The sequence below is a fragment of the Capricornis sumatraensis genome, chromosome 17 (genome assembly GCF_032405125.1).
Source record: "Capricornis sumatraensis isolate serow.1 chromosome 17, serow.2, whole genome shotgun sequence".
Classification (NCBI taxonomy): domain Eukaryota; kingdom Metazoa; phylum Chordata; class Mammalia; order Artiodactyla; family Bovidae; genus Capricornis; species Capricornis sumatraensis.
In genome coordinates, this window is record NC_091085.1 from 75,662,849 (window position 1) to 75,682,614 (window position 19,766).

The 19,766-nt window shown below is 40.8% G+C and overlaps 1 protein-coding gene across 3 annotated transcripts in view; it reads left to right on the top strand.

Moving 5' to 3' along the window:
* Positions 1–5,238: 5,238 nt before the first annotated feature.
* Positions 5,239–19,766, top strand: part of MTMR3 (myotubularin related protein 3) — a 56,594-nt gene continuing 42,066 nt past the window's right edge. For all 3 annotated transcript variants that reach the window (XM_068989514.1, XM_068989516.1, XM_068989517.1), the window contains exons 1-3: positions 5,239–5,307; positions 13,239–13,328; positions 13,735–13,851. In XM_068989514.1, the coding sequence (XP_068845615.1) occupies positions 5,305–5,307; positions 13,239–13,328; positions 13,735–13,851 (210 nt within the window). In that variant the 5' untranslated portion in view covers positions 5,239–5,304. The remainder of the gene's footprint in view (positions 5,308–13,238; positions 13,329–13,734; positions 13,852–19,766) is intronic.

Genomic DNA, 19,766 nt, shown 5'->3' on the forward strand with positions numbered 1-19,766 from the left:
GGGCTGATCTCCTTCAGAATGGACTGGTAGGATCTCCTTGCAGTCCAAGGGACTCTCAAGAGTCTTGTCCAATACCACAGTTCAAAAGCATCAATTCTTCGATGCTCAGCCTTCTTCACAGTCCAACTCTCACATCCATACATGACCACAGGAGAAACCATAGCCTTGACTAGACGGACCTTAGTCGGCAAAGTAATGTCTCTGCTTTTGAATATACTATCTAGGTTGGTCATAACTTTTCTTCCAAGGAGTAAGTGTCTTTTAATTTCATGGCTGCAGTCACCATCTGCAGTGATTTTGGAGCCCAGAAAAATAAAGTCTGCCACTGTTTGCACTGTTTCCCCATCTATTTCCCATGAAGTGATGGGACCGGATGCCATGATCTTTGTTTTCTGAATGTTGAGCTTTAAGCCAACTTTTTCGCTCTTCTCTTTCACTTTCATCAAGAGGCTTTTGAGTTCCTCTTTGCTTTCTGCCGTAAGGGTGGTGTCATCTGCATATCTGAGGTTACTGATATTTCTCCTGGCAATCTTGATTCCAGCTTGTGTTTCTTCCAGTCCAGCGTTTCTCATGATGTACTCTGCATATAAGTTAAATAAGCAGGGTGACAATATACAGCCTTGACGTACTCCGTTTCCTATTTGGAACCAGTCTGTTGTTCCATGTCCAGTTCTAACTGTGGCTTCCTGACCTGCATACAGATTTCTCAAGAGGCAGGTCAGGTGCTCTGGGTATTCCCATCTCTTTCAGAATTTTCCACAGCTTATTGTGATCAACACAGTCAAAGGCTTTGGCATAGTCAGTAAAGCAGAAATAGATGTTTTTCTGGAACTCTCTTGCTTTTTCGATGATCGAGCGCATGTTGGCAATTTGATCTCTGGTTCCTCTGCCTTTTCTAAAACCAGCTTGAACATCAGGAAGTTCACGGTTCACGTATTGCTGAAGCCTGGCTTGGAGAATTTTGAGCATTATTTTACTAGCATGTAAGATGAGTGCAGTTGTGTGGTAGTTTGAGCATTCTTTGGCATTGCCTTTCTTTGGGATTGGAATGAAAACTGACCTTTTCCAGTCCTGTGGCCACTGCTGAGCTTTCCAAATTTGCTGGCATATTGAGTGCAGCACTTTCACAGCATCATCTTTCAGGATTTGAAACAGCTCCACTGGAATTCCATCACCTCCACTAGCTTTGTTCGTAATGATGCTTTCTAAGGCCCACTTGACTTCACATTCCAAGATGTCTGGCTCTAGATTAGTGATCACATCATCATCATTATCTGGGTCATGAAGATCTTTTCTGTGCAGTTCTTCTGTGTATTCTTGCCACCTCTTCTTAATATCTTATGCTTCTGTTAGGTCCATACCATTTCTGTCCTTTATGGAGCCCATCTTTGCATGAAATGTTCCCTTGGTATCTCTAATTTTCCTGAAGAGATCCCTAGACTTTCCCATTCTGTTTTCCTCTATTTCTTTGCATTGATCTCTGACGAAGGCTTTCTTATCTCTTCTTGCTATTCTTTGGAACTCTGCATTCAGATGCTTATCTTTCCTTTGGTTAGAACATTTTATATTTACATATTTAGCCTCCTCTTATATGGTTCTTGTGTAAAAAGTGTTTTCAGAGATTGTGAGAATAATGCAAAATGTTGACCGACTCCTTGATTTTAGGACTTTGATGTTTTGTGCAGGGTTGTTCATATATGTGACTTTATGTCGCATAAACAGCTCAAAAGGATAAGTTGTCTGCAAATACTGAGAGAGGTCTTTACAAAGGAAATCCGCCTGCAGCGCAGAAGACCTGGGTTTGATTCTTAGATCGGAAGATTCCCCTGGAGGCGGAAATGACCACCCACTCCAGTATTGTTGGCCTGGGGGGCTACAGTCCATGGGGTAGCTAGACTCAGACATGACTTAGTGATTAAACAGTAGATTGACGAGGTCTTTTAGCTCTGTAAGGGTCAGATGTTGCCTCTTTGTGACAGGAGTTTTTTGTGTTTAGACTACACTTTGCCCTTCTGATCTTTTTTTCTTACACCAAAAAGATCCCTTGGTAGAGAAGCCAATAACGTGCACAAATCAACTTCAACCACCGAGTCCAAGTCTAGATCTCCTGCGATTTTCTTAGTTTTTCAAAGTACTTGTTCTTTTAGTGGCAAAGATTTGCCTGAGAAGCCATCAGAAATGATATTTGATTGACAGAGCAAAACTCTTAAAGAGGAGTATTTGTAGGTTCTGGGAACGTTCTGTCTGTATGGTTCCGCAGTTTCTAAAGGCATGTTAAGACCCGAATTGGCCCATTTTGCACAATTAAGTATTCTAAAATGTGGTTCACTAAGAAGTTCACATTGTAGCAATTTAAAAATTAATGTATTGTCATGGCATTCCAGCTTGTAGAGAAAAGTCTAGTGGGAACATCTGAGTGGCTTAACTGGATACTTAGGATATTTGTCATTGTTAAACTACTGGTTTTTCTTCTGCAGATTTTCTTGTGAAACCTTCAGATAGAAAAAGCTCTTCAGACAAACTTTATTTGGTAAGTTTGTTCCCCCTAGCCTTCACCCTCTACTACACTCTGCTGTTTTGAGGCAGCAAAAGACAATTGACAGATTAATTTGGGGGCCCTGTTTGTCTGTGGGCATTTAAGTGAACTCTTGTATGTTCACTTCAATGTTAAATCTTAAAATTTGGTCTCTCCCCACCATCAGAACTCGAGCCATTGCCATAGTATAGTACACTGTGCCTAGAAACTGGTATTAAAGTTGAGATTAAATGAGTTGCAGCCTTAATCATTTGTTTAAAATAGTTTTAAACATGATCTTTTAAATTGCAACTTGATTCTTTCTGAGTTTTCTTAAATTGTTAAATCTGTTTGAAAATCAAGGCCTTGTTACTAGACTTCAGTTCAGTCTCTCAGTCGTGTCCGACTCTTTGCTACCCCATGAACTGCAGCACAGCAGGCCTCCCTGTCCATCACCAACTCCTGGAGTTTACCCAAACTCATGTCCGTTGAGTCGGTGGTGCCATCTAACCATCTCATCCTCTGTCATCCCTTTCTCCTCCTACCTTCAGTCTTTCCCAGTGTCAGGGTCTTTTCCAGTGAGTCACCTCGTCATATCAGGTGGCCAAAGTATTGGAGTTTCAGCTTCACCATCAGTCCTTCCAATGAACACTCAGGACTGATCTCCTTTAGGATGGAATGGTTGGATCTCAAGCGTCTTCTCCAACACCACAGTTCAAAAGCATCAATTCTTCGGTGCTTAGCTTTCTTTATAGTCCAACTCACACATCCATATGACCAGTGGAAAAACCATAGCCTTGACTAGACGGACCTTTGTTGGCAAAGTAATGTCTCTGCTTTTGAATATTCTGTCTAGGTTGGTCATAACTTTCCTTCCAAGGAGTAAGCGTCTTTTAATTCCATGGCTGCAGTCACCATCTGCAGTGATTTTGGAGCCCCAAAAAATAAAGTCTGTCACTGTTTCCCCATCTATTTCCCATGAAGTGATGGGACCGGATGCCATGATCTTCGTTTTCTGAATGTTGAGCTTTAAGCCAACTTTTTCGCTCTCTTTCACTTTCATCAAGAGGCTCTTTAGCTCCTCTTCACTTTCTGCCGTAAGGGTGGTGTCATCTGCATATCTGAGGTTATTGATATTTCTCCTGGCAGTCTTGATTCCAGCTTGTGTTTCTTCCAGTCCAGCGTTTCTCATGATGTACTCTGCATATAAGTTAAATAAGCAGGGTGACAATATACAGCCTTGACGTACTCCTTTTCCTATTTGGAACCAGTCTGTTGTTCCATGTCCAGTTCTAACTGTTGCTTCCTGACCTGCATACAGATTTCTCAAGAGGCAGGTCAGGTGCTCTGGGTATTCCCATCTCTTTCAGAATTTTCCACAGCTTATTGTGATCAACACAGTCAAAGGCTTTGGCATAGTCAATAAAGCAGAAATAGATGTTTTTCTGGAACTCTCTTGCTTTTTCGATGATCGAGCGCATGTTGGCAATTTGATCTCTGGTTCCTCTGCCTTTTCTAAAACCAGCTTGAACATCTGAAAGTTCACGGTTCACGTATTGCTGAAGCCTGGCTTGGAGAATTTTGAGCATTACTCTACTAGCGTGTGAGATGAGTGCAATTTCAGTCTAGTCTGTTCCCACCCTGCAGCCAGAGCCTCCTTCACGCCACCTCGGGCCACGCTTCCAGGCACAGCTGTGTGAGGCTCTGTGTCCTGCTGCTGCCATGGCCTCTCTTCCCTCGCTTTCATTGATCATAAAGCATCTGCTTTGAATATTGAATCCCAGACTTGCAAAAATATGCAGTATTCGTTGAAGTTTAGTGAACTAGAAATGCTGGCTTTGCATGTAATGTATCTGTTTTATATATATATATATATATATATACATACACACATTTAGAAAGCTACTTACTAAAGTGATAGTGTTCTTAGTAGCCTGAGTTTCTTGTTCGGTGTTCCTCCCCCAGTATTATAGTTGTTTCTGAAAACCAGGTAAAGGCATTAGCACGGCCTGAGTTTTCACTGAGCGTAGGATATTGGGGTAAAAGAGTTTTTTCTTTCATATTTTGTATACTAAGTCAGTTTGGTTCCCACAGATGGGGAGATCCATTTTGAATTTACAGAATTTACAAAAACATGCTATATAATATTGTAAGAATTACATTGTTATATGCTGTATTTTCATTCGCAAGTTGGTTTTAATTATTGCTTTATTATTTTCATCTAAGGTTTATGATAGTTTTCATGTTGCTGTCAACTTTAGGAGCATGAGCTTTCGCAATTGTTTTTGCTCGGATAGGTTACGGCCAGGATGATTTTCGCAGCCCTTTAAAGGAGTTTGGATTTGACTAGTGGGTTGGCTGGGTGACTCTCAGCTTTTTCTTGGCTGACTCTGGTCAAGTCCTTCGGTCCTTGTATATGCAGTTCCTTTAATTAGGGTATGGCCAAATGGGAAATTGGGCTTCTGAGGTGGTGCTAGTGGCAAAGACCACCCCCACCAATGGAGGAGATGCAGGAGATGCTGGCCCCATCTCTGGGTCGGGAAGGTCCCGTGGAGGAGGGCACACAACCCGCTCCAGTGTTCCTGCCTGGAGAATTGCATGGACAGAGGAGCCTGGCGGGCTGCACAGGGTCGCACAGTCAGACACGACTGAGCAACTTAGCACACACATGGAAAATTCCAATTTTGTCCTTTTCCTCCCCTCAAGTTCCAGGCGTAAAGGAAAGAAAAGGCTTGCCAAGACACTGAAGAAGGGACGGAGATCTCTCCTCCTCACCTGGGCCTCCTGTCATGGTAAGTACGGAGAAACAGCAAGACAGCTGGACTCGAACTCTGTCCTGACAGTGAAGTGAATACTAGTGAGTTTACAGTTCCCGCCCTCAGAACTGTCTGTTGTCTTTTATTGTTTACTTAGTATCACTAGTAATAATTTGAGTATTTTAGTGTCTTAGAGCAGTTTTGCTCCTGTTCACTTTAATTGTGTGAGTTAGATATTGTCTGTTTTCAGTCAGGTAGTGTAAATAGATTCAAGAACAAATGTTTCTTGGACTTCAGGTTTCTTATTTCTTTTCTGGGAAGGAAGATACAGTAAGAAGCTTTTCTCTGTATGTGTTGCGTTGTGGAGAATTAATACGGTCATACACGTATTCTTTATGAATTTACCTTTCTGGATGAAAGCAGTTCCCTGTCTTCCCTGTTTTTCCTCTTTAACATTGTTTTTATCCCAAAGAAGATGAAGTAGCTCTGCACAAGGCCTGCCTGCATCTGTGACTAAAACGAGTGTATTTCAGTGACTTGCGAGCCATTTAGGACTCACTTTAGGCAGAGAAGTGGGAGCAGTGAGCCAGCTACATTTCTGTCAGTCCCAAAAATATGTAAACAGAGCTTCAAGGCTTAAGGAAGAAATGGCCCTCTGTAATATTGTCCTGCTTCTACCTTGGTGATGTTTGCTGGATCCAAACTGTCATGCTGGCACACAAAGAAGGAATTGAAAAGGCCATGCTAATTTCAAGCATCATTGGGAACATGGATGGAAAATGCCTTTCAGCATTAAAAACAAACTAAAACCAAAAAAACTAGGTGTATAGAAGTGTCATTAAAATGGGAAAGGTAACTTGTCATTTTTAATCTTTGCCAGTTTTTTCTCAGTTTATGGTCACAACAGCTTTCTGATGTATCCTATACCCAAGTACTGATGAGCTTTTCTTTATGCTGTATTATTTTATTGGTTTTCACGAGTTTTTAATGAATTGAGAGCATTTGCCTAATGTTTATCTGATCTGTATGCCAGCGCTGGTGAGCCACCCGTGGCGGACTCGTGAAAGCAGCTCTGCTGGGCACAGAAGGATTGCGCTTCTCTGTGTTCCGCACAGCAGCCTGGTCCTTGCTCTGGTGCCCTGCAGACAGTCGTGTGTGCGCGCACAGTGTTCAGGGAGCCGGTGTGACCATGTGTTTAAAAAAAAACTCTTTCATTAAGCAGCTTCATAATAAGTCTTTAGAAGTACTCATTTATAATTCTTCCACCAAAGCCCATAGTTGTATTCCTTTCTAACTAGTTTATGTGCCTATGTATAGTTTATGTAGTTGGAATTAAAACATTAAATTTCTATTTTGCTTATTTCACTAAATGAATTAAACATTTTTCTTTGTTGATTCGTTGGACTCCTAATGATTTTTTACTAGCTACCTAACACTTTGCAAATTGTTGAACCATTGGTTTAAGTAGTATTAATTAATATTTTCTGTTTTAGCTATTTGGTTACGTGTTGTTAATCCTTATTTTTCTGTGTAGAGAATTCAGAAGCACTGGTTTTTCTTGAATATCATCCTTTCATACTTAAAAAAAATTCTTGAATAAAATTGAGATCTTTTGGGGAGGTTAAGCATTAGGAAAATGTTTTTGTGTTTCATTATGGAAAAATCTCAAGCCTATGTAAATTGAAAATAGTATGATGAACCCTCATAAGCCCCACATAGGCATCAGCCAGATGCAGTAATCAGTTCATGACCACATTTGTTCTTTCTGACTCCCCACCCCCACCTCTTTGGATTATGTTGAAAGAAATCACAAACATTATATCAACAGAAATTTTTATTTTTGATGACTTTTAATGCCACTTTTAAGAATGGTAACTAAAATTGACAATGAGACTGATAATCACTTTAAACTTTTACATTTGTCAAATGTTTCTACACATATGTGACTCTAAAGAGTAGTTTTTTTTTAATCCTGCAACATTTATACATAAATTTAGTTTATAGACATTTTCACTGGTTAGCCTCTACTCCCCATGTTCTTTAAATATTTATCTTTAATGTTGACTTCCCCCTGACTTATAGACTGACTTCTGTTACCTACATAGTTTACCAAGTAGCAGAAGTTAGCCTGGGACGGTGGTGACTGATCTGTTTTCAAGATTTTATAGCGACCCCACATGGAGCTGGTAGGGATTAATAAATATGAGATTCCACCATGCCCAGTGTTCCTCAGTGATACCAGGAAATTGACCACGTGGATTATATTCTAGCTCTCTCATCCTAGTAAACTACTGCTTGTAGCTAGCCCAGGGTAAATTTGTTGTCAAGCCTCTTAACAGGTTAACACACCTGCCAGACTTTTTCTCGTCCTTGCCTTCGTCTCCTTCCAGCTCTTCCCCCATCAGCCATCTCAAGTTTGGCCTCCCTTTTACCTGTGAAACTAAGTAAATATAATAAATTTGGCAGTTGATTCAGCTTATGTTTAGCTAAGTAATATTTTTACCATTCTTTATGGAAAGTCAATAGTCTATCCTCAGTTCAGTTCATTCGCTCAGTCGTGTCCGACTCTTTGTGACCCCGCAGACCACAGCACGCCAGGCCTCCCTGTCCATCACCAAGTCCTGGAGTCTACTCAAACTCATGTCCATTGAGTCGGTGATGCCATCCAACCATCTCATCTTTTGTTGTCCCCTTCTCCTCCCCACTTCCATCTTTCCCGACATCAGGGTCTTTTCCAGTGAGTCAGCTCTTCACATCAGGTGGCCAAAGTATTGGAGTTTCAGCTTCAGCATTAGTCCTTCCAATGAATATTCAGGACTGATTTCCTTTAGGATGGACTGGTTGGATCTCCTTGCAGTCCAAGGGACTCTCAAGAGTCTTCTCCAGCACCTGAGTTCCAAAGCATCAATTCTTCGGCATTCAGCATTCTTTATAGTCCAACTCTCAGGATTAGGGTTAGTCTATCTTAATCCTTCGGAATTAAAGGCATTTTTATATACGGGGGGAAAATCAGTTCAGAAGCTGTACATGTACTGTGTACTAGGACAGTCCTATAAAAAGAGCATATATTTTATTTGACTGTGAAAAATTATTTATGTTCTTGTCTTGCCAAATTCTCATATGTTGAAAAATCATTCATTCCAGTTTCAGTTTTCAGTAACTACTTAGATTATATACATTGCCTGGAGTAGCATGCAAGTGAATGTGCCAGCAAAAATGAATTGGTAAACGGCTTCTCTAGGGTTTTTTTTTTTTTAAAGCATGCTATATTATTTTAATTCTACACTATTTAGAGGTCAGTAAAAATCTAGTTAGGGAATCACTTAAATGATCTGTGAAATGATCTTTAAGAGAATAAAAGTGTTTAGTTGTAGTTGTTTAGTTACTAAATATTGTCCAACTCTTTGTGACTCCATCAGTTGAAGCCTGCCAGGCTCCTCTGTCCATGGGATTTCCCCAGTGAGAACACTGGAGTGGGTTGCCATTTCCTACTCCTGGGGATCTTCCGACCTAGGGATCGAACCTGTGTCTCCTTCATTGGCAAGAGTGTGCTTTACCTCTGAGCAACCAGGGAAGCCCCCTTCTGTGTTTCAGTTCAGTTCAGTCGCGTCCGACTCTTTGTGACCCCATGAACTGCAGCACACCAGGCCTCCCTGTCCATCACCAACTCCTGGAGTTCACCCGAACTCATGTGCGTTGAGTCGGTGATGCCATCCAGCTATCTCATCCTCTGTCGTCCCCTTCTCCTCCTGCCCCCAATCCCTCCTAGCATCAAAGTCTTTTCCAATGAGTCAGCTCTTCTCATGAGGTGGCCAAAGTCTTGGACTTTCACCTTTAGCATCAGTCCTTCCAAAGAACACCCAGGACTGATCTCCTTTAGGATGGACTGGTTGGATCTCCTTGCTGTCCAAGGGACTCTCAAGAGTCTTCTCCAACACCACAGTTCAAAAGCATCAATTCTTTGGCGCTCAGCTTTCTTGACAGTCCAACTCTCACATCCATACATGACCACAGGAAAAACCATAGCCTTGACTAGACGGACCTTTGTTGGCAAAGTAACGTCTCTGCTTTTGAATATGCTTTCTAGGTTGGTCATAACTTTCCTTCCAAGGAGTAAGTGTCTTTTAATTTCATGGCTGCAGTCACCATCTGCAGTGATTTTGGAGCCCCTCAAAATAAAGTCTGTCACTGTTTCCCCATCTCTTTGCCAGGAAGTGATGGGACCAGATGCCATGATCTTCGTTTTCTGAATGTTGAGCTTTAAGCCAACTTTTTCACTCTCCACTTTCACTTTCATCAAGAGGCTCTTTAGTTCTTTTTCACTTTCTGCCATAAGAGTGGTGTCATCTGCATGTCTGAGGTTACTGATATTTCTCCCGGCAGTCTTGATTCCAGCTTGTGCTTCCTCCAGCCCAGCATTTCTCATGATGTACTCTGCATATAAGTTAAATAAGCAGGGTGACAATATACAGCCTTGACTTACTCCTTTTCCTATTTGGGACCAGTCTGTTGTTCCATGTCCAGTTCTAACTGTTGCTTCTTGACATGTATACAGATTTTTCAGGAGGCAGGTCAGGTGGTCTGGTATTCCCATCTCTCAGAATTTTCCAGTTTATTGTGATCCACACAGTCAAAGGCTTTGGTATAGTCAAGAAAGCAGAAGTAGATGTTTTTCTCAAACTCTGTTGCTTTTTTGATGTTGGCAGTTTGGTCTCTGGTTCCTCTGCCTTTTCTAAAACTAGCTTGAACATCTGGGAATTCACAGTTCACATACTGATGGAGCCTGACTTGGAGAATTTTGAGCATTACTTTACTAGCGTGTGAGATGAGTGCAATTGTGCGGTAGTTTGAGCATTCTTTGGCATTGCCTTTCTTTGGGATTGGAATGAAAACTGACCTTTCCAGTCCTGTGGCCACTGCTGCTGAGTTTTCCAAATTTGCTGGCATATTGAGTGCAGCACTTTCACAACATCATCTTTTAGGATTTGAAATAGTTCAGATGGAATTCTATCACCTCCACTAGCTTTGTTTGTAGTGATGCTTCCTGAGGCCCACTTGACTTCACATTCCAGGATGTTTGGCTCTAGGGTTGTGATCACATAATCGTGATTGTTTGGGTTGTGAAGATCTTTTTTGTGCAGTACTTCTGTGTATTCCTGCCACTTCTTAATGTCTTCTGCTTCTGTTAGGGCCATACTGTTTCTGTCCTTTATTGTCCATTTCTGTCCTTTATTGCCCATCTGTGCATGAAAAATTCTCTTGGTAGCTCTCATTTCCTTGAATAGATCTCTAGTCTTTCCCATTCTATTGTTTTCCTCTATTTCTTTGCATTGATCACTGAGGAAGGCTTTCTTATATTTCCGTGCTGTTCTTTGGAACTCTGCATTCAAATGGGTATATCTTGCCTTTTCTCCTTTGCCTTTCACTTCTTTTCTTTTCATAGCTATTTGTAAGGCCTCCTCAGACAACAGTTTTGCCCTTTTGCATTTCTTTTTTTGGGGGATGGTCTTGATCACTGTCTCCTGTACAGTGTCATGAACATCCATCCTTAGTTCTTCCGGCACTCTATCAGATCTGATCCCTTGAATCTATTTGTTACTTCCACTGTATAATTGTAAGAGATTTGATTTAGAAGTCAAAGCTGAGAAACCCTTAAAATGTTCATAAATTCATTTTAAAAGTAACAATACCAATTTCCCATAACATTTTAAATGAAAAGTAACATTTTTCTCATCCAGCAATAATTAATGTAAAAGAGTGGTGATGTTTTACATTTTTACAGTTTAAAAAAAAATATTTGGCTTAATAGATGATAGCTGGATTCTCATATCTACTTCTTCATCTGATTTGTTACAGTGTATTTTTTGAAATGAAGTAAATCCAGGCTTACTCAGTAGTTAGAAAATGAAGGGGTACTTTAATAATTTTTCCAGGTAGTTGTATTTGTCTGTTACACATCGAAACTTGACAAGTGTCAGTTCTTTGAAGGTTAGTTGCAATGTGGAATTTGAAGTCATGTCAGTGAACTTTTTGTTCAAACCATCAATTGTCTTGTACTTTAAATGGATCTTCTATCCATGCATGATTTTGTAACATCATGACCAGGTCATTTTGAAAATAATGAATAATGAGAAAATGAGTAATGCAGGTCTTCCAAAGGTAGACCTAATTCGCAGTAAAATTTATTTTAAAAATCACACTGGTAGTATTGCCACTGGGCATATCAGGAAAGTATTTGGTATTGGAAAGCTGTAAAGTTCCTTCTGGCAGATGATAGCCTTTCAAAATTCTAATTTTCTCATTAAAACTTCATCACTGGCAACTGATGGCATTTGAAGAAAAGATCTACTGAAGTCTGAATTACCATAGTTTGTCAGTTCTTTTCAGTTGCAAATGGTGCTCATTGATTTGCAAAAGGAGTTGCTAGTTCAGCTTGTAACTGAAACAGTTGCACAAGTGCTTTACCTTGAGACAGCCATAATACTTCAGTGTGTAGCAGAAGGCTTTCATGTGTATTTCCTGTTTGTTTATTTTTTAATATTTTATTTTATATATTTATTGGACATGCAGCATGTGGGATCTTAGTTCCCCAACCAGGGATTGAACCCATGCTCCCTCCATTGGGAGCTTAGAGTCTCAACCACTGGACCACCAGGGAAGTCCCTGTTTTCCTCTATAAAAAAGAAAAAGACTTAAGGGTCAGAATGTAATAAAATTGATCATTTTTCTCCTACTTGTTACCAAGGACATTCAAAGTGCCACTGCTAGATTATAATAAGGGGCCAGCAGGTTTACCCACTGAGGCTCTCTGTGCTGTTTGTACAAATGTCAATGCAGAGAAAAAAGGCTTAGTATTATTACAGGCTTAGTATTTTAAAAAGTCTTAGTATTATTGTGACTGTGATTTTAACCTTATAGAGGCCCTGAAAGGGTCTCAGAATCCGCAGATCACATTTTGAGAACCATTCTATTAGGGTGTATGCTTAAAATTGCTATTGTTCTTATAAAACTTGCTGTGTAAATAATTTCATCATAATTTACCCCTGGACTTTCCAGTAGATTCCTTTTCCCCCTGATCTTTGTATACCATACAAATTTATAATGTAAAAGACTGTTTTTATGTAAATTGTGATTAGTTCAAGTACCATTTAGATTATAGTTTATTTGTTTTTGAGATTGCCTTGTGAAAGTGAAAGTGAAGTTGCTCAGTCATGTCCGACTCTTTGTGACTCCATGGACTGTAGCCTATCAGGCTCCTCTGTCCATGGGATTTTCCAGGCAAGAGTGCTAGAGTGGATTGCCATTTCCTTCTCCAGGGGATCTTCCCGACCCAGGAATTGAACCCGGCTCTCCTGCATTGCAGGCAGATGCTTTACCGTCTGAGCCACCAGGGAAGCCCTTAATAGAAATAAATATGTAATACAAAGATTAAACTAGGGGTAGTGGTTCACACACGTTTTCAGTTTGAGGATTCAGTTCTTCAGTTTACATCGAAAAGAAAGCAGTTTTTGTTATGGAAAGTTCCCATATAACCAGAGTAGACACTGAGGTATAGTGAACTCTCACTTAAAGTTCCATTTATTAATCCCCTCATAGACAGCTGTTTCATTTATGCTCCATTCACTTCCTTGTTACCCTTCCCCCTCCAAATGTTTTGAGTCATATTCCAGATATTGGTCATATCATTTCATTCTTAAATAATAATTCAGAATGCATCTTTTAAAAATAAAGATTATAACTTAAGACAAAAAAGCCACTATATCTTAGTTTCTCCTAAAAGTAATATACTAACAACTTATTAGTGCTTAATAGAAATGTTCTTAACCTCTTTGACTTTCTTTGGTATTGATGTGTTTTCCATTTAGAGGCACTTGGATTTTCATTGTGATTATGCTACTAGACATGGCAGAAAAACCAAACATGGAGTAGGAGCTTTGAAATTATTTGAACATTTGGGTTTTTTCCAGGATGAAGAGACTCGGCACAGCCTTGAGTGCATCCAGGCCAATCAGATCTTTCCCAGGAAGCAGCTGATCCGGGAGGATGAGAATCTTCAGGTAATTCCAGGCCACTTTTGATTGTGAAACAAGTATGAAGCATCATAGTAACAATGTAGCATAGCCAGTGGATTGAAGTAATGCCCTGCATGTAGGCATACATATTAGAGAAATGTAGTTTTTTCCCTAAACCACACACATGACAGAAATATATGCTGGAAAACATCTCTTTTAGAAGGACTTTCCCACTGAGGTGTGGTCATCTCTGTGTCATTCCTTCTTGAGTCTTAAATGTGAATAACTAGGTTTTTGAATCTTGCACGTGTAAACCCATCCTCTTTAGGTCACGTACCCATTTATGTGCTCTCTTGGGTGACAGTGTTGATAGTCCATTCACGTGACCTGTGTTTAAAGGCTTTGCTTTACTACTTCAGGACTCTGAAGCATTTCTTCTTCCACTTTGAAGGTCCCTTTTCTTGAACTTCATGGAGAAAGCACAGAGTACGTGGGCCGTGCTGAGGATGCCATCATTGCCCTTTCTAATTACAGACTTCACATCAAGTTCAAGGAGTCTCTTGTTAATGTAAGTGCTATCAGCTGTTCTTCCACTAAAGTAGATGGAGAAAGGAAGTAAAAAACCGTAAGTTTCTCACAAGAGGAGTGTTAATAGGGTTCAGCATGAAAACATGGTGTACTCTGCTTTTTTCTCAATTTAAGCACTGGGGACGCTACATTAGCAAGCAGCTCTTACGCTTGATTAAAATGATATATGTAGTTGTCAGCTGAGGTGTCCATTGTTAGCAACACTGCATGATTTGCAGCTGGTAATACTGTATCGTCGAGATTTGTAATGGTGCAGAAGCTGGATGGGCTTTTATTTCTCAATTTTTAGTCGTTACCGACTGCCTCAGGTGAGAGAATTTCCTAGACCTTAATGTCCAATGCTAACAGTTCTGTCAAGAAAGTACAGTGGTGATAGCACACATCCTTTTCCAACAACACCGGGAGATGGCTGTGCACGTGGACATCACCAAAGGGTCAATACCAAAATTGAGTTGATGTATATTGTTTGTAGCCGGAGATGAGGAAGCTCTGTACAGTCAACAAAAACAAGACTTGGAGCTGACTGTGGCTCAAATCATGAGCTCCTTATTGCAAAATTCAGTCTTAAACTGAAGAAAGTGGGGAAAACCACTAGGCCATTCAGGTATGCATTAAGTCACTTCAGTCATGTCTGACTCTGAGCGACCCTATGGTCTGTAGCCCACCAGACTCCTCTGTTGAGGGGATTCTCCAGGCATGACTACTAGAGTGGGTTGCCATTTCCTTCTCCAGGGCATCTTCCCTACCCAGGGATCGAAGCTGCATCTTTTACTTCTCCCGCATTGGCAGGCAGGTTCTTGACCACTAGCACCACCTCCTAAATCAAATCCCTTATGATTATTCAGTGCAGGGGATGAATACTATAGACAGAAGTTCATAACATTGTACAGGAGCCAGTGACCAAAACCACCCCAGAGAAAAAGAAATGTGAGGAGGAAAAGTGGTTGTCTGAAGAAGCTTTACAAATAGCTGAGGAAAGAAGAGAAGCAAAAAGCAAAGGAGAAAGGGAAAGATTTACCTAACTGAATGAAGAGTTCCAGAGAACAGCAAGGAGACACAGGACCTTCTTAAGTGAACAATACAAAGAAGTAGAGGAAAACAACAGAGTGGGAAAGATGCGTGATCTCTTCAGGAAGATTGGAGATATCAAGGGAACATTTCATGCGAAGATGGGCATGATAAAGGACAGAAATGGAAAGAACCTAACAGAAACAGAAGAGATTAAGAAGATGTGGCAAGAATACACAAAAGAACTATACAAAAAAGTTCTTAATCACCCAAATGACCACAGTGGTGTGGTCACATCACCTCGAGCCAGACAACCTGGAGTGTGGAGTCAAGTGGGCCTTAGGAAGCATCGCTATGAACAAAGCTAGTGGAGGTGATGGAATTCCAGCTGAGTTGTTTAAAATCCTAAAAGATGATGCAGTTAAAGTCCTACACGCAGTATGTCAGCAAATTTGGAAAACTCAGCAATGGCCACAGGACTGGAAACGCTTAATTTTCATTCCAATCCCAAAGAAGGGCTATGCCAAAGAATGTTCAAACTGTCATACAGTTGTGCTCATTTCACATGCTAGTAAGGTTATGCTCAAAATTCTTCAAGCTAGGCTTCAGTACATGAACCGAGAACTACCAGATATACAAGTTGGGTTTAGAAAAGGCAGAGAACCAGAGGTCAGATTGTCAACATTTGTTGACTCATAGAGAAAGCAGGGCTTCCCTGGTGGCTCAGTTGGTAAAGAATCCGCCTGCAATGTGGGAGACCTGGGTTCAGTCCCTGGGTTGGGAAGATCGCCTGGAAGAGGGCATGGCAACCCACTCCAGTATTGTTGCCTGGGGAATCCCCATGGACAGAGGAACCTGGCAGGCTACAGTCCGTGGAGTCACAAAGAGTTGGACGTGACTGAGCAACTAAGGCAACTAAGCACACAGATAAAAAAAGGGAATTCTAGAAAAACATCTGCTTCATTGACTATGCTATACAGCCTTTGACTGTGTGGATCACAACAAACTGGAAGATTCTTAGAGATGTGAATGCCAGACTACCATAACCTGTCTCCTGAGAAACCTGTTTATGGGTTAAGAAACAACAGTTAGAACCCTATATGGAACAGCTTACAGGTTCAAACTAGGGACAGGAGTATGATAAGTCTGTATATTATCACCCTGTTCATTCAGTTTGTATGCGGAGTAATCATGTGAAATGCCAAGGTGGGTGAATCACAAGCTGGAGTCAAGATCGCCAGGAGAAATGTTAACAGTCTCAGAAATGCAGATGATACACTCTAATGGCAGAAAGCGAAGAGGAACCAAAGAGCCTCTTGATGAGGGTGGAAAAGCTAGTTTAAAACTCAACATTCAGTAAGATCATGGCATCAGGTCCCATCATTTCATGGCAAACAGAAGGGGGAAAAGTGGAAACAGTGATGGATTTTATTTTCGTGGGTTCTAAAATCACTGTGGATGGTGACTGCAGCCATGAAATTAAGACGCTTGTTTCTCGCAAGGGACTGTATGACAAACCTACGTAGCGTATTAAAAAGTGGAAACATCGCTTTTCCAACAAAGGTCTGTCTAGTGAAAGCTGTGGCTTTTCCAGTAGTCACGTATGGATGTGAGAGTAGGACCTTAAAGAAGGCTGAGCACTGAAGAGTTGATGCTTTCTAACTGTGGTGTCGGAGAAGACTTTTGAGAGTCCTGTGGACTGCAAGGAGATCAAAACAGTCCATCCTAAAGGAGGCCAACCCTGACTGTTCATTGGAAGGGCTGATGCTGAAGTACTTTCGCCACCTGATGGCAAAGAGCTGACTCATTGAAAAAGACACTGACGCTGGGAAAGATTGAAAGCAAAAGGACAAGAGGGTGGCAGAGCGCAAGATGGTTAGATAGTATCACCTACTCCATGAACATGAATTTGAGCAATCTCCAGGAGATAGTGTACACTACTATAGTGGCTCAGACAGTAAAGCGTCTGTAATGCAGGAGACCCGGGTTCGACCCCTGGGGTGGGAAGATCCCCTGGAGAAGGAAATGGCAGCCCACCCCATTATTCTTGCCTGGAAAATCCCATGGACCACGGAGGCTGGTAGGCTACCATCCATGGGGTCGCAAAGAGTAGGACACGACTGAGCGACTTCACAGAAGATAGTGTAGAACAGGAAAGCCTGGCTTGCTGTAGTCCATGGGGTCGCAAAGAGTTGGACCCAACTTAGCGACTGAACAGCAACGTCAAATGATGAGATGTACTTTGAGTTCAGCGCAGGCTTCTGTTACAGAATGAAGTGACTCTCAGGTCTTCTTAGTGGTATAAGGACAGATGTTAAATGTTTCTTTGCGTAATATACTGTGTATTGCTGAAGAGAGGGAAAGCTCAACTTTTGAGTGCATTCCTTTTCAATTAAGAGGGTATTCTCAGTGAACTGGTCTTCCAGCACGATTGCCGTCCTTAGTCTTTTTCAGTAAACTTGTCTTCCAGCACAGAAATGCCAAAGGTCATGTATTCTAACCGAATGAATGCTGCCTTCTTTCCTCATTGAACAGTGTTGTGGCTCTTTGCACTTTGGTTCTACCACAAAGAAGGGTACTATGACATCTTTAAAAGCTCAGGACTGTCCCTTCATTCAGATAGCGTGTTTGGGAGCTCATTTTGGGATTCTTAGAAAGTTGTTTTACTTAGCCATCCAAGTTACCCAGTTCCTTCCTCATATTTTTTCCTTGTCAAGACTCGAATGGCTGACGTTTTCTTTGTGGTTGGCGTTCATTGCTCTAGTGTTGATGACTGTTCTGTGCAGTTAAGCGTTTACGTCTAGGAGTCACTGTGGCCTGAATCCCTTCGGGCCTGTAGATCTGGGCTATGGTCGTAGCTCCTGTCTTAGTTTTCTGTCAGCTAAAAATACACACTGGACTCACCAAGGCAAGAGGCATATTGTGCTTTCATACCATGTACCACTGTTCAGAAGGGTCTGTTTGGAATTGAGTGGCCCTGATAAGAGGGGACAGGATGGAATCTGCTATGATATTCCAGCAACCAGACCCTACCAGCTCCTGTGGAAATCATGACAGCAATATTTAGTAGAATTACCCAATTTAATTTTGTGTTTAAATGTCTAGAATTGGTGAAATTTAATTAAATTGCATGTGGAGATAATGTAGTTTTCTCTCATTGCATTTTTTCATGCAGTCCCATCTCTCAGCTTTTTGGTTTATGGCCAAGTATTTCAAGAGACTATTTTTAGATCTGTTGGGGTAGAGGATCTGTTGGAGAGAAAGCATGCATTGGATCATGTCATTCACCAACCTAAAGGCCTTCAGTCTTTCTTGATTACTTCTAAAATGAAATCACTTGACACGGTGTCACCCTAAGTGGTGTGATCCTTGGTCCTTTACAGCTTTTCTGCCTCCCTCTCTCTCCCCTTCTCCCCTTTGTATTAGTAAAACCACCCTCTTTGGGCTCTCAGACACACCTTATACCTTGGAGTTTTCTCTTCTCCTACCCAAGGAACTTTTCTTCATCTGTCAAAACCCAGTTCAGGTGATAATAAATTCTTCTGTGAAGCCTTTCTCAGTCCCAGTTCCCTCCCTGACAGCTTATTACCCTCTCTGCTGGCCTTTTCTGTGTCTTGAACACAGTTTGACAACTTTTACCAGATATATTGTAATTTTTTGTTTGTTCATCTTTGTATCTTTAGAATCCAGTGTGTTTACTTGTGCCATAGTATTCAGTAAATATTAAGTGAATTGAAGTTAATAATGGGTTTGAAATAGATATTAGACCATTTTAAAATTTTTTCTGGGTTTAAAGCTCATTTTAAGTCATCTTTTTCTCTAAGCCTGCATCATCTTTTTCTCCAGCAGTAGCTGTATGAGTAGGTTGTTTTTTGGAATTGTTGGTCCCCAAACTGTGATTGAGATACAGTGCTTAAGAAAACTTACCCTTGTTTTTAACTTGTGACCCGTTTCTTCACCGAAAAGTGTTTCCCATTTAGCATGATAACCCTCTAAGGCACAGAGGCTGCCTGTCGCTTTTTTAAAAGCCCAAGGTAATGGCTCTGCACTGAAAAATGGTTGTGCGAAAGTATTTTGTAGTTGCAGTGATTTTAAATAATTCAGATTGGAAGAGAGTAGGACTTCTTTGTACAAATAAGTTAATCCCATCACAGTTAGCGCTAAGCTCCTAAAACCTGTGGTCACTCCAGGAAACCATGGCTCCTCCTATTCTGGTCCTCCCTCAGCAGATGAGTATTTCAGTAAAATCTGTGATACTAAGAGACCCCTCCCCTAAAAGTTACTATATCTAAATCAAACATATCTCAACCATCAAAACTCAGATGTGTTAGTATGTATTGTGGCATGCTCCAGTTTGCATCATTTTGTATGTTTTCAAATGAACACATGTAACTCTTAAATGACTTACACCATCAAGCTTTACATAGCTATCTGATATCATATATTCTCTTAATCTCACAGCACATTGAAATACATCATATTGTAATGCACATACATTATATCAACTTTCCAATTTCTAGGGTAAAGAACCTCCAGTATAGTTCAGTTGTAGCATTTAAGGTATGAATTGCTCCTATTCCATGCTTTTCCCAAACTGTATTTTTACATATGTATAGGTATATTTCTTTGCTCAGCCAATTTACAAACAAGTAAGTGTTCAAGTGAAGATAATGAAATTTTAAAATGATTTTTGTTGTGTAATTCAATAGACCGCCTCTCAGTCTGCTGCTTCTGAAATCCCAGTAAGTAGCATGAGAATTGTAGGCGGTTGTTGCACCTGTGCTTGGAACAAACTGGTTTTGAGTGTCAGATGCTCACCTTGCCGATCAGCAAAATGTGTCCTCTCTGCATGAGTCCCTTTCCTCATATTAGAGAAAGTTCTAGTGG